The sequence below is a fragment of the Anabrus simplex genome, chromosome 1 (genome assembly GCF_040414725.1).
Source record: "Anabrus simplex isolate iqAnaSimp1 chromosome 1, ASM4041472v1, whole genome shotgun sequence".
Lineage (NCBI taxonomy): Eukaryota > Metazoa > Arthropoda > Insecta > Orthoptera > Tettigoniidae > Anabrus > Anabrus simplex.
The window spans coordinates 633,891,423-633,906,089 of NC_090265.1; the positions used below are offsets into that span (position 1 = coordinate 633,891,423).

At 38.1% G+C, this 14,667-nt stretch overlaps 1 protein-coding gene across 1 annotated transcript in view; it reads right to left on the reverse strand.

Annotated features, from left to right (window-relative positions):
* Window positions 1–865: 865 nt before the first annotated feature.
* The window catches only part of LOC136857240 (reticulon-4-interacting protein 1 homolog, mitochondrial), a 71,927-nt gene continuing 58,125 nt past the window's right edge, over window positions 866–14,667 (reverse strand). Inside the window, exon 7 of the mRNA XM_067135728.2 lies at window positions 866–1,194. Coding sequence (XP_066991829.2) covers window positions 1,030–1,194 — 165 coding nt within the window. The 3' untranslated portion in view covers window positions 866–1,029. The remainder of the gene's footprint in view (window positions 1,195–14,667) is intronic.

Here is a 14,667-nt window from a genome sequence, read left to right on the forward strand (position 1 = left end):
CACGATATACAGGTTTCAATAAACATAACACATTCGAGCGAGTTTCTCGTATTAATCATCATCATCATCATAGGTTGTTCTGCCATCCGGCAGGTCTAGTCATGGCTGTGACCTCCAAATCTCTCGATCTTGTGCACTTTTCTTCACTTCTGCATAATTTTCCTTTCTTTTTCGAATGCTGTCTAATAACTGGTATCGTCTCCTTCCCTGTCCTCGTTTTCCTTTTATCATCCCTTCAATTGCTACTCGTAGTAACGTGTTGTGTCTAAGATTATGCCCTATCCAATTTTTCTTCCTATTCTGGATTACGGTCAGCATGCTTCTCACTTCTTTCACTCTCTTCAGAACTTCTTCATTTGATATTTTATCTTCCCACTTTACTCCTTCGATTCGCCAAATCCACATCTCAATAGACTCTATTCTTCTCTGTAATGTCCATGTTTCAGTGCCATATAGAGCTATACTCCATACATAACATCTTGCAAGTCTCTTCCTCAGATCTTTCTCTAGCGGGCCACAAAGCAGTTTCTTCTCCTTGTTGAAGCTAATAAACGTCAATATTTCATTTGAATGCGGCCAAAGAGTGGAGGACTTCTGGCCATTGGGGTACAAAGCTGAAAGGGTGGGATTTGAATGTTTGAAGGTCACCAAGAAAATAAGCTAAAATCGGGAGGCGGGAAAAACTATCGAAAATCGGGGGGTCTCCCGCCTAAATCGGGAAAGTTGGCAGGTACGCGTCATGTGGTACACTGGGAGTATCGGTCAACTGGACGAGTAAGGAGTTTTCGATTCACAGCAAATAGCGAAATGTACAGTATGTGCAACAGGGAAGAAAGGTGAATTTATTCAGAATAATGCTCCTGAATCTTAACACATAATATTTATTTACAATAAATTTATACAAACCAAATAACATTATACTACAAAAGGATAACAGTCTGAAAATACAAAAACAATGCAATAAATTAGTTGGAAAAGAACATTTCCATTATTTTCTATCAATGTGTCTCAACAAATATCATTTCTCTATCAGCTACTTTCCATTTTAGCTTGGCTTTCATGTTTTTCTTCTTCTGCCTCATTTGTTCTGCTTCCATCAATAACTATTTTCCCCCTCAGGTGACCGCATTTGACTCTCTCAAAGGCAGCTGGTAAATCGGAGAATGGATATACTCTCTCAATGGACGGACATACCTAAAAAATAAAGAGCATAATCTCAATAGTAGACTACTGTTAATTCATAAATAAGCCACTTAATAAGTGCATTTAGATTCTTTAGCTATGTATCAGAGCTACTGTAATGATCGTGTAGAAATTATTTGGTACTCAAAAGAGAAAATAATATTATAAGTCAGTAACACCATCTTAACGTCTATTTCACTGTCCGACGTGGCATTACCAAATTCACGTTCACATTATGTGTCCTCATTTCATTTGAGTCTTAATGATTGAGAAACCTACTTTTCTTTTAAGCTTAAAATATAATTACTGACTTGGATGAGTGATATTTTATGAACTTCATATTATGCATTTGAACAGTTATACCTGAGTTCACACACATGAAATTGAAACCTTTTAATGTCTTGGCAGCTGCATAAGAGCTATGATAATTGATATACAGAAGTCCAGTCCTAGGATTCCATGACATAAAAAAATGTATTGTAGTTTTTCCACATCTGATGCACTATACATCATTTTCAACATTTTACATTGAAAGAACAGAGTAAGAAAAGGTTTAATACCACAGTTACTTTTGTACTGCTGTTGTCAAAGGTATTTTGGTTGTAGTGCCATATATTTTGAAGAAACATTTGGAAATATCGGATGTGAACAATAAAAGGTAAATCAAGGTTATTGTAGCATATCACAGTATATTTTAAAATATAAAATACTACTTTAAATTGTTCTTACTTCAGAAATATAAAGTACTGCAATGTATATATAGTTCAGCAGAAAATGGGCCCAAATCCCTAACTACAAATTTTTCAGGAAACAAAAAACTAAATGACTTTCATAATATACTTAACTCAATTTTTTCACTGGCAGTAAATGGGATGTAAACAAACGCGTGTAAAGTTTCAGTGTTCTGCATGTGATAGTTCAATATATATACCAGGTGGTTATAATTAAACTTTCCCTACTTGACTGTCTCTATGTGGAAAACCAGTGGTTGTATAGTACACCTTCCTATAATCTAATGAGTTTGGTATGTTTTGCAAAATATAAGCTATTTTTGAAGCAATTAGTGAGAAGTATGGGCAAAATATCCATTTTGAAACTACTTAATTGATTTTTTCGATAGTATTGAGTTCGTGCTCAACAACTGATCATTTCTAGATTGCAGGTCAATATTATTGAAATTTATATTCCATCGAAAAACACTTGACGTCTGCAAAACATGTTATGACGTTCAATTCTTTCAAATAAGGTGAAAAATCTTGTGTTCGTTCTAACATTGTTGTTTGAGACATCAGTCCATAGACTTGTTTGATACAGCTCTCCATGCCACCCTACCTTGTGCTAAACTTTTCCTCAGTCTACCCCTATCGTTCTTACCGCTTACACTCCCCTCAAAAACTAACTGCACAAATCCTGGGTGTCTTAAGATGTGTCCCATCATTTTCAACTTTCTACACTGAAAGAACAGAGTAAGAAAAGGTTTAATACCACAGTTACTTTTGTACTGCTGTTGTCAGAGGTGTTTTGGTTGTAGTGCCATATATTTTGAAGAAATATTTGGAAATATTGGATGTGAACAATAAAAGGTAAATCAAGGTTATTGTAGCGTACCACAGTATATTTTAACATATGAATTACTACTTAAAATGGTTCTTATTTCAGAAATATAATGTACTGCAATGTATATATATTTCAGTAGAAAATGGTCAAATTTAGCCAAATCGATCTCCTCTCACCAATTCGATCTATCCATCTCACCTTCAGCATTCTCCTGTAACACCACATTTCAAAAGCCTCTATTCTTTTTTCTTTCTGAGCTAGTTATCATCCATGTTTAAATTCCATATACTACTACTAATACTCCTACAACTTACTCCTTTAAGACTTAATTTCCTAATCTAATACTACCTGCATCACCAGACTTTGTAGGACTGCACTCCATTACTTTTGTTTTGGATTTATTTTCATCTTGTACTCCTTCACCAAGACTCTGTCCATACCATTCAGCAATTTCTCCAGATCTTCTGTAGTCTGTTCTGTGTAAACATTGAAAAGGAGGGGGGGGGGGGGGGGTGCAGCCTTGCCTCACTCCTTTCTGGATTACTGCTTCTTTTTCAAAGCCCTCGATTCTTATCACTGCAGACTGTTTTTTATACAGATTGTAGATAATTCTTCGTTCTCAGTATCTGATCCCAATCACCTTCAGAATCTTAAATAGCTTGGTCCAATCAACATTATCGAATGCCTTTTCTAGATCTATGAATGCCATGTACGTGGGCTTGTCCTTTTTAATTCGATCCTCTTAGATCAGACGTAAAGTCAGGATTGCTTCATGTGTTCCTACATTTCTTCTGAAGCCAAATTGATCTTCTCCCAACTTAGCTTCAACTTGTCTTTCCATTCTTCTGTAAATAATACGTGTTAAAATTTTGCAGGCATGAGATACTAAACTAATGGTGCGGTAATTTTCACACTTGTAAGCACCGGCTTTCTTGGGAATAAGTATAACAACATTCTGCCAAAAACTGGATGTCACTTCTCCTGTCTTATACATCTTACACACTAAATAAATAACCTCATCTTTTCCTCCTAAGGCAGTCAGTAATTCAGAGGGAATGTCATCATTTCCAGGTGCCTCGTTCCTATTCAGATCTCTCAAAGCTCTGTCAAATTCTGACCTCAAAATTGGATCTCCCATTTCATCAGCATCAACAGCCTCTTCTTGTTCCAGAATCATATCATCTACGTCTTTGCCTTGATACAACTGTTGGATATGTTCCTACCATCTTTCTGCTTTGTCTTCTTTCCTTAGAAGTGGTTTTCCTTCTTAGCTCTTAATATTCATACACCTAGTTTTCCTTTCTCCAAAGGTTTTCTTGATATGCAGCATCTACCTTTCCTAGGACCATACAACCTTTAACATCCTTAAGCCATTCTTCCTTAGCTGTCCTGCACTTTTCATCCACTTCATTCTTTAACCGTCCAAATTCCTTTCTGCCCTCTCATTTTTTGCATTCTTATTCTTTTGTCATTCATCAATCAGGTCTAGTATCTCCATAATTATCCACTGATTCTTAGTTGATCTTTCCTTTCTTTTTAACATTTCTTCAGCAGCCCTACAGACTTTATTTTTCATGACTATCCACTCTTCCTCTATTGTGTTTCCTTCAGCATTTTGATTTAGTCCTTGTGCAACATGTTCCTTGAAACAATCCCTCACACTATTTTCCTTCAACTTGTCTAGATCCCATCTCCTTGCATTCCTTTCTTTCTTCAATTTCTTCAACTTCAGATGGTATATCTTGACCAACAAGTTGTGGTCAGAGTCCACGTCTGCTCCTGGGAAAGTTTTGCAATCCAACACCTGGTTTCTGAATCTCTGCCTAATCATAATGAAGTCTATATGATATCTTCCAGTGTCTCCAGGTCTTGTCCACGTCGTTTGTGGTGTTTGAACCAAGTATTGGCAAAGACTAAATTATGATCAGTATAGAATTCAACCAGCCGACTTCCTCTTTCGTTCCTTTGCCCCAATCCAAAATCTTCTACTGTATTACCTTTTCTTCCTTGGCCTACCACTGCATTCCAGTCTTCCATCACAATTAGATTCGTAACCTTTTACATATTGTATTAAGTCTTTTATTTCTTCATATGTTTTTTAAATTTCTTCATCATTCACTGAACTAGTAGGCATATAGACCTGCACTATTATGGTGGGCATTGGTTTGGTGTCTATCTTAACAATAATAATCCTTTCACTATGCTGGTCTTAGTAGCTTACCCACTGCCCCATTTTCTTATTCATTATCAAACCAACTCCTGCATTTCCCCTGTTTGATTTTGTGTTGATAATTCTGTAGTAGCCTGACCAAAAATCCTGTTCTTCCTGCCAATGTACTTCACTTATACCAACTACATCTAACTTTAGTCTATCCATTTCCCTTTTTAGATTCTCTAACCTACCACAACAATTCAAACTTCTAACATTCCACGCTCTGATTTATGTCAGTATCATTTTTCCTGATGAATATCCCCTCTCGTGTAATCCCCACCCGGAGATTCGAATGGGGGACTATTTTACCTCCGGAATATTTTACCCGGGAGGAAGTCATCATCAGTACATCATTCATACAGGGAGAGCTGCATGTCCCCGGGAGTTAGTTACGGCTGTAGTTTCCTGCTGCTTTTAGCCATGTAGCTGTATCAACCCAGTTAAGCCATGTTGAGTATTATTACAAGGCCATATCAGTCAATCATCCAGACTGTCGCTCTTGCAATTTCCAAAAGGCTGCTACCCCCCTTTCGATGAACCATCCGTTAGTCTGGTCTCTCGACAGATACCCATCCGATATGGTTGCACCTATGGCTCGGCTATCTGCTTCACTGGGACACGCAAGCCTACCCACTGTGGCAAGGTCACATGGTTCACAGAGGAGGTTCATTCTAACATCAGTAATAAAAGCAGTAGAGGGAGATTCGTGAATTGCTGTTCACATGAGCAGTAAAATGTGTTTGGGTATTGCCTTCATTCTTATCAGGTATTTGTATGTTGCAGGGAATTACCATAAAGTATGCTGACACTGCACAATCCATGCTAAAAGTGATAAGGATGCCATGTACCAATGCAGACTGTGATTGCTTTTTTCATGTACAATAATGTTTTGTCTGACAGGCACTATTGCTTGTCTACGCAAAACATGTCTTTTTTCCTGCAATGTATTTTGAGAGCTGGATTTTGAAAATACTGAAATGTTCATTAGAAAATAGAGATTTCTCACTTTCTGCACTTCTAGCACAATGAAAAATTCTAATTTCTAGTAATAATGCACTAGCAAGTCCAATGAAGCACTTTTAATGCATTGCCAGATCATGCAATATGACTGGCTGTTATGGATGTATCATCCGCCTGACTACAAAATGTGCTCTAAATGGTGTCCATCACTGACCAGGACAGTCTGAAGAGCATGCTGTATTAAGCTTCTCAACGGGTATCTTTTCTACCTCTCTTGATATGCTGCTTTTCAGATCTGCATATGTGTGAACATTCCCCTGATAAACCTTCCCTTTAACATGAAACTCTTGTAGCCCATAATCTGGACATTATTCCTACAGAGTACTGTGCACGTAGTATGAATAGTTTCCTGTCTACAGTGGATTAAGGAAAGTTTGATTGTAACCACTCGGTAAACTTCCTTTTATGAAATTTGGGCCCTGTTCCTACTCAATAAGTTTAGATATTATAAAAATTTAAATTTTGTATAAATATATTTAATAAATCAGCTTTACCTTTGAAGAAACAAACTATACAGTAAGATACAGTGATACAACCCTTTCAGAAAATACAGAGCATGTAAACAGACCATAAAACTCCACATACGTTATACATCATCTTCAGCCACGTTAGTGTGACTTGTTAAGCATTCAAAATAGGTTAGTGCATGTACTGTACTAAAAAATAAACTTTCAACATAATAAGTAGTGTTCAGTACATATAGTACAGATGTTGAGTACAGAACAAAAATGGCCAACCGGACACCAGTGGGATCCAAACCCACAACCTTCTAATTTTGCAGTGGATGCTCTATCCAGCTGAGCTACGGTGTCCAGTTGGCCATTTTTGTTCTGTACTGAACATCTCTTCAATATGTACTCAACACTACCTAATACACTGGAAGTTTATTTTGAGTGCAATACGGTCGAAAAAATGAAATATTCATTCTGCGAGGTACTCGAGTTTAAGAACATCAGTTTGTGATTCTTATCAAGAACATCATTCCATTTAATTACCTGCACTGAATATCAGCAAAGAGAAATACAAAGCAAGTGTTAGGAGAGGTACTGTTTGCCTATAACAATGCCATCTTCAGTTTATAAATTTCATTGTAATGGTCCGTATTAACTCTAATTCAACTTTAGAACTGACTAGGATAGACTAAGATAGACGTATATTTTAAATGTTAGTTATATGTGAATATAAGATAATAAACAAGTATTGAAAGGCAGAAACTACCTCCAAATCAAAATTGAACACCATCTTCATTAGAACTATCCACTATTAATGAGAAAATTAATTGTAACTGAACAGTTACGGCTGGAAGAAACACAGTTCAGATGTCATACAAATACAAGGAGCAAAATTACATACTGAAATTGCCCTTTGAGGTGAAATTTTTTCCCTAATTTTATTCTTCAGTATTTAAGTTGACAGTAAGTTGGCAGCAGTCAACAATGCTGACAGCAAATCAAAGACGAGAGAATAACAAATACAACAAAATGCATGATGAGAAGGATATTCAGTTTCCTGAATTAGGAGCCTTATTCGAGTCAGCATATACACTGGTCAAAACAATCAGGGGATCAGTTGAGATACCTAGGTTCTGAAGTATTGTCATCGGCAGAATGAACTAAAACGGCTCGACGTCTTTCTGTCGGTTCTACGGAGTGGAGACAACAACATTATGATAACCGAGATAGTGGTAATAACAGAAAGTTGCTGCAGAGGGGGTTGGTGTTGACTTGTGTTGACTTGTGTTTACTCTACGAAACGAATTACACAAGCAGTTGGGTTCAGATAGTGTAGTGAGCAGGTAGTGCAATGCAACAGCAACATGATTTACGCGAAGCTATGGCATGGAGAGCCATAGGAAGGTTGGAAGTGGGACAGACACAGAGGGAGGTGGCTGCAGCTATTGGAGTGTCCCAAAGTGTAATTTCCAGGACCTGGACACGATTTCAGACAACAGGAACCATTAAAAGAAAGCAAGGCCAAGGTCGTCCACAGGTAACATCAGCAACAGATGACCGTTATCTCCAGTTAACAGCCCGTCGAAACAGGAGGCTGAATGCAACTCAGCTGCAACACACCCTCCGGGCAGCAACAGGACACGCAATATCAACACAAACAGTCCGAAATTGCCTTTGGGAATGTGGCCTCTACGCACGGAGGCCTATGGTGTGTGTCCCATTAAAACCACGACACCGTTTAGCCTGCAAGAACTGGGTGGAGGAACATCAGGATTGGAGTCGTAACAAATGGCGCTGGGTTCTGTTCACAGATGAGTCAAGATTTTGCGTTCAGCCGGACAATAGTTGTTCCCTCATCTGAAGAGAACATGGAACTCGGAAAAATCCTGCTTATGTGCAGGAAACATCACCATATTATGGTGGTGGACGAAAGGTGTGGGCAGGAGTCAGTATTGGTGGACGTACGGACCATTATGTCGTTCTGAATGGCGCTTTGACTGCTCAGAGGTATAGAGACGAGATCCTTCGACCTTTCGTTTTGCCCTACGCTGGTGCCATAGGCGATGAGTTCCTTCTGGTGGACGATAACGCTCGTCCCCACAGAGCTGCACTGTTGGATAACATGCTTGAAGCTGAAGGAATTGAACGAATGGAGTGGCCAGCTTGTTCACCGGACTTAAATCCGAATGAGCACGTCTGGGATGCACTTGGCAGATGTATTGCCGCCAGACCATCACCTCCCACAACAGTTGCAGAGCTGGATATTGCACTCATGGAAGAATGGCCAAATATCCCTCAAGAGCTGATTGATAAACTAATACTGTCCATGCCATGCAGGTGTGCAACTGTACTGGCCGTCCGAGGTGATCACACACCATATTAGAGGGACGAGAATGACTTTTTCACTATTATAGCAGCCCCGTGGTGCCTCGTTCTACGTAAACGCCATGTAAACCTCATTCATCATTAAAAACTTCATATCTGGTCCGTATTGAAAGGAGATAACATACAATAGAGGGAAATTTAATTGATCCACCTTTTTTTCAATACATAATATCAATTAAATTTCCCTCTATTGTATGTAAACCTCAAATAAAGAGCTGAGACAGCAAAATATCGTCCTGTATCACACACAAATTACAACTGTAACCAATATCTGAATAAAATACATTACCATATGAATATTGTGTATGATATCTCACTTGATCCCCTAATTGTTTTGAGCAGTGTACTTTAATCTCAATACTGGCATATTTCCTGTTGGTTTAGAGACCATTTTCTACGAAACAGATCTGCCTTCTCAAATACTCACTCACTCCATAGGCTTCTGAGGGACGTGAAGTTCCCGTGTCGATCTCACAATCCTCTTCCATCCTCCTGCAGTCTTATGATCCCCTTCTTTTTTTTTCCCTATCCACCTTTCTTTGAAGGGGGCACTTCTCTGTCTGGTTTTCTTGAAATGTCCCTGTTGCACTTATTCCCTTTGAAGCCAGATGTCTTACCAATTTCAGGAATGTAAAGTAGTTGTCAAAGATTATTGTATGCCCCATATTTTATTCAGTTCCACCTGCATCAATGAGAGGTGGGACTACACTTCCTCCAAGTCCAAATTATTTCAGCCTTTCATTTTACATTGCTGTATACTCTTGGAAAGGTATCCCAGAGCCACTGGCAAAGAAAGAAGTCTAGCGGAATTTCACAATTTTGCGCATCATATGATGGGGTGGGGGGAGACAGGAAAGCAGTTACCAAATGAGATGCAGATTGTGATCTTGTTGCTTCTCTTGTGTTATAATATGACCTACTAATGCTTTTCAATTTTCTATCAGGGATATCGGAAACAGGAGTACTGGCCCGATCTTACAGTATGTGCGACTCTTTATTTTCATATTACAGATTCCTTTTGCACGGTTTTCTGGTTTTTCAGTTCCATCTGTAAACTTTCAGTAATATTTTGACTACCACTGGACCTAGCCTTCCCTTTTTCATATTTTTGAAGGAATTTGCCCTTCACATTTACTCAGAAGTAGGTTGCCACCAACGTAAATTAGACTACCCTCATACTCATCTGTCATTATCATCAACCGTTTTACACTCGTAATAAGGTTTGATGTCCTGCTCCTCTCCAAACGTCAATTCTTCCTCCAAAACTTTGAATATTTCACTCGTCATCAAACTAGTAAGGGAATACAAATGTCTGAGACAGTAGGACTCCCTGTGCATAGCGTCCGATTTTCAGGACAGCTATATTTACAAGCCTCTGCCACGTCAATAATAGGACATAATTGACATCCTTGTGTGTCAGTAGATTCATAGGAGTGTCAACAATATGGTCCATACCAAAGTTTACAATTATTGGAAATATTTGTTAATTCATAAATTAAAATCTCGACTGTTGCACAGAACTCTGTACTATCTTGCCACTATGCTTGCAATAAGTGTGATTCAACAATTAATGGTAAGGATAAAGAATGATTTATTCTTGGTTCTCATTAGCTACTGCCTTTCTGAAGCACAAGAAAGTATCACGGGCTTAAAACCATGTATAAATATCACACAATTTTATTTTTTATGACGTCCGATTTTTTGGATGGTATGCACTAATGGGTTAAATCAGCCTGAATTTCTCCTCATTCTTCTTCTTCATCCATTTCCATACATCAGAGTGCATAACAATGAAGATAATAATATTGCTAAACGGCATCTAGATAAGAAGGGTAGTTACATCAACAGCGTTACAAAAATATTAATCAAATTAATGGGCTGCTATGGTCAGTCCTTGCTTTAACACTAACGATATTAAAGGTAAAATCACCGTTCATGTTAATATAAGAGGCTAATGGGTAAGGTTGCCAACTCTCCCACATTATATGAAAACTTTTGTATTCCGTTAAATTTTAAAGACAAATCTTGCCTCCCATTTCAATTACATCCAGGAGTGTATATCTTCCATATTTCAGAAAGAAAAAAAAAGAAAGCCAAACTGTTATTTAAATTTATCCACAATATATCTTAATCGATAGCAAAGACTGGAGTCACTCTAGTGTCTGTCGATATTGATTGACCATTACTTTCGGTTCCAGTAATCACTAAACCAAACGGAGTCAGTGGTGTACATGTTGTGTACTGCACTAGATTTTATTTGGATATTTGGTTTCATCCTGTTTAATCTCAATGAAGACGAACCAAAAACTCTGTCTAAAAAGAAATCAAAATACTTGTGAGCCTACAAGAAAAAATGGGAAGAAAGTTACGAGTGGATTAATCCTGTTAACTCTTGACTTACTCTTTTGCAGAGCATAGGGCTTCGACAAAGCAGCGCCAGCGTATCCTGTTTTGAGCCAGGGTCTTGAGTTCTCCAAAGGTCTTCCGTTCTTGTTTTGCCTCCTTCATCACACTGCATCTCCATGACTTCCTGGGTCTACCTCTCTTCCGTTGTCCTTGGGGGTTCCAAAACAGAGCCTTTCACTCCACTGCATCCTGCTGCTTCCACAGTGTGTGGCCGATCCATTTCCACTTCCTCCACTTTATTTGTTTGCTAATGGGCTCTTCTTCTGTTTGTTTCCAAAGATCTTTGTTTGAAATTCTTTTGGCCAGAAAATCTAATGGAAACAAGAGAGGTCCACCTATTCAATATCATACAATGTTATGAGATAAATTATAACATATTATTATTCTTAGTACCGGTTTCGATGCTGGTATGCATCATCATCAGCCAAAAATAAGAAAAACATACAATAACAAGGTTACAAAAAACAATGCATAAAGTAAACACAAATTTTACAAAACTGGCAAGACTTAATTAAAAAAACAAGATCTGTAAACATTAACTTATGACTTAAACCTAAAAAAAAATAGCGCCAATTGTCTTAAAACTTTGAATATACGTCCTCTTGACAAAAGTCCTCTGAATCTAAAAACGTTAAACCATGTGCAAGCAGATTAAATTGAGCCGAGGACAAAAAACCAATGCTTCAATATCATAAAAGTCCAAGAGCATATTTTCTTATTTTGTAAGAACATATGTATAAAAGGTTTTCTTGCTGAACATCCATTGAGTATTGGAGTAACAGGAGCAAAAGTTAATACTCAATACTCAATAAAATACTCAATGGATGTTCAGCAAGAAAACCTTTTATATATATGTTCTTACAAAATAAGAAAATATGCTCTTGGACTTTTATGATATTGAAGCATTGCTTTTTTGTCCTCGGCTCAATTTAATCTGCTCACCCATGGTTTAACGTTTTTAGATTCACAGGACTTTTGCAAAGAGGACGTATATTCAAAGTTTTAAGACAGTTGGTGCTATTTTTTAGGTTTAAGTCATAAGTTAATGTTTATGGACCTTGTTTTTTTAATTAAGTCTTGCCAGTTTTGTAAAATTTGTGTATACTTTATGCATTTTTTTGTAACCTTGTCATTGTATGTTTTTCTTATTTTTGGCTGATGATGATGCACACCAGCATCGAAACCGGTACTAAGAATAATAAAATGTTATAATTTATCTTATAACACTGTATGGTATTGAATAGGTGGACCTCTCTTGTTTCCATTAGATTCTCGGTTCAATGCGGAATTAACATGAAGTTTCCAAACTTGAATTTGGCCAGAAAATGCGTTTAATTCTCCTTAAGCATCTGTTTATGAATAACTGTAGTTTATGAGTAATCTCTGAGGTAACTCTCCAGGTTTCACAACCATATAACAGTACTGTTTTTACATTTGTTCGAAAAATGCAAAGTTAGCTTCTCATTGAGATTTCTCTGGCCCTCCATATCGAATAGAGTTGTATGAATGCCGCATTTGCTTTGTGGATTCTCATTTTGACATCAGTAGCTGCTCCTCCATCCTGTGTAACCACACTGCCAAGACATGTAAACTCTTCGACTTCTTTAATGTCTTCATCACTGACTCTGAATTTCTCTTTGCTCTTCACACTGATATTCATTGCTTTCGTTTTCTGGGTATTTATCCTGAGGCCCACTGCTCCTGCCTCTCTCTCCAGATCCTGTATCCCCTCCATATCAGTATGTTTTTGAGTCAATAGGCATAAGTCATCGGCATACTCCAATACCTCCAATCTATCACCCAATCCCCATTGGATGCCTCTTTGCCTTCCCTCCGTAACTTTCTTCATGATGTCATTCAGAACAAGGAGAAAGATAGTTGGAGATAGGACACACCCCAGAATTTATGGAGAAAGGCTCTGAAAGCTTCCCTTCATGCATTACTTTACACGTGAAGTCATCATCTCTTTGATGATTTTGCTGATTTTAGTTGGTACACCATACTTCTGTAGTGTTCTCCACATGGTGTTCCTTTTCAATGAATCAAAAGCCTTCTCAAAGTCCACAAACAGAAGATATAGGCCAGAATTGTATTCATTAAACTGTTCAATAATAATTCATAGAGTGTTTATTTGGTATGCATGAGCTGCTACTCCTGAAACTGCTTGTTCATTGTGCAGTTGGTTTTGTATCCTTGCTTTAATCCTGTTCAGGATCACCCGTGTCATCACTTTACTGGGAATCGAGAACAAGGTGATACCTCTCCAGTTGTGACAGTTGGTCATGTTACCTTTCTTTGGTAATTTTACAAAGAATCCTTCTCTCCATTCCTTTGGCATTCTTTCCTTATTCCAAATTTTTGTGAACAGTGGATGCAACAGATTGGGTGCCATATCGGGGTACACAGTTAGAAGCTCAGGCGCTACATTATCCACTGCTGGGGCCTTCCCATTCTTTATTTGGCTGATCGCTTCTCTTATCTCATTTCTTGAGGGTGGTTCAGTGTTGATACCATCAGTTTCACAATCTTCGTTCACCTCTAGCATTTGTCTATCTTCCTCTACATTTTCTCTGTTCAACACCTCCATGAAGTATTCTTGCCATCTATTCAACTTAGCTTCTTCACTAGTGTGATGTCATACAAACATTTAATATTTCTATCTCTTGCTGCAGTCTCCGCTAATCCAGCAAGGTCTGATACCCATTTTTTCCGGTCTGCTTTCGCACTCTTCCTAACTTCCCGATCTTTAGCATGGTATGCTGCTTGGAGTACAACCTTCTGGGTTCGTGTCCTGCAATTATTCAACTTTAGTTTCAGCTGCCTATGTTGTTCAATACATTCCCAAGTATTTGATATCATCCAATCTTTCCTCCTGATGTTCTTGAAGCCAAGTACCTCCTCTGCTGTGTCTGTCAAGGTGGTTTTAACTTTCTTCCAGTGTTCTTCAACATCATCATCTAACTGTAGTGCTGTAAACCTGTTACTGAGAACAAGCTTGAACTGTTCCTTACCTATATCATCCTCTAGCTTTCCAATATCAAACCTTTTCATTTGTTGCTCAAATCACCTCTTTGCAGTTGCAATCTTAATTCAGATGTTGGCAGTCACTAGATGGTGGTTGCTGCCTATATCTGCACCTCTTCGATTTCTAACATCCAAAAGAGACTTTTTCCAGCTTCTGCTAATTGTCAGGTGGTCAATCTGGTTTTGAGTTCACTGGTCTGGTGAAATCCACGTCACTTTATGGCATTCTTTATGAGGTATTCTTTATAGGGTTCCACCGATAACAAGTTCATTGCTCGCGCAGAAGTCTACCAAAAGTTCTCCATTCTCATTCCTAGTACCAAGTCCATGTCGCCCCATTACTTGTTCACGACCCAGATTTTCAGAACCCACTTTGGCATTGAAGCCTCCCATAACAATCACAATGTCGCTTTTGTTTATTGCCTGAAT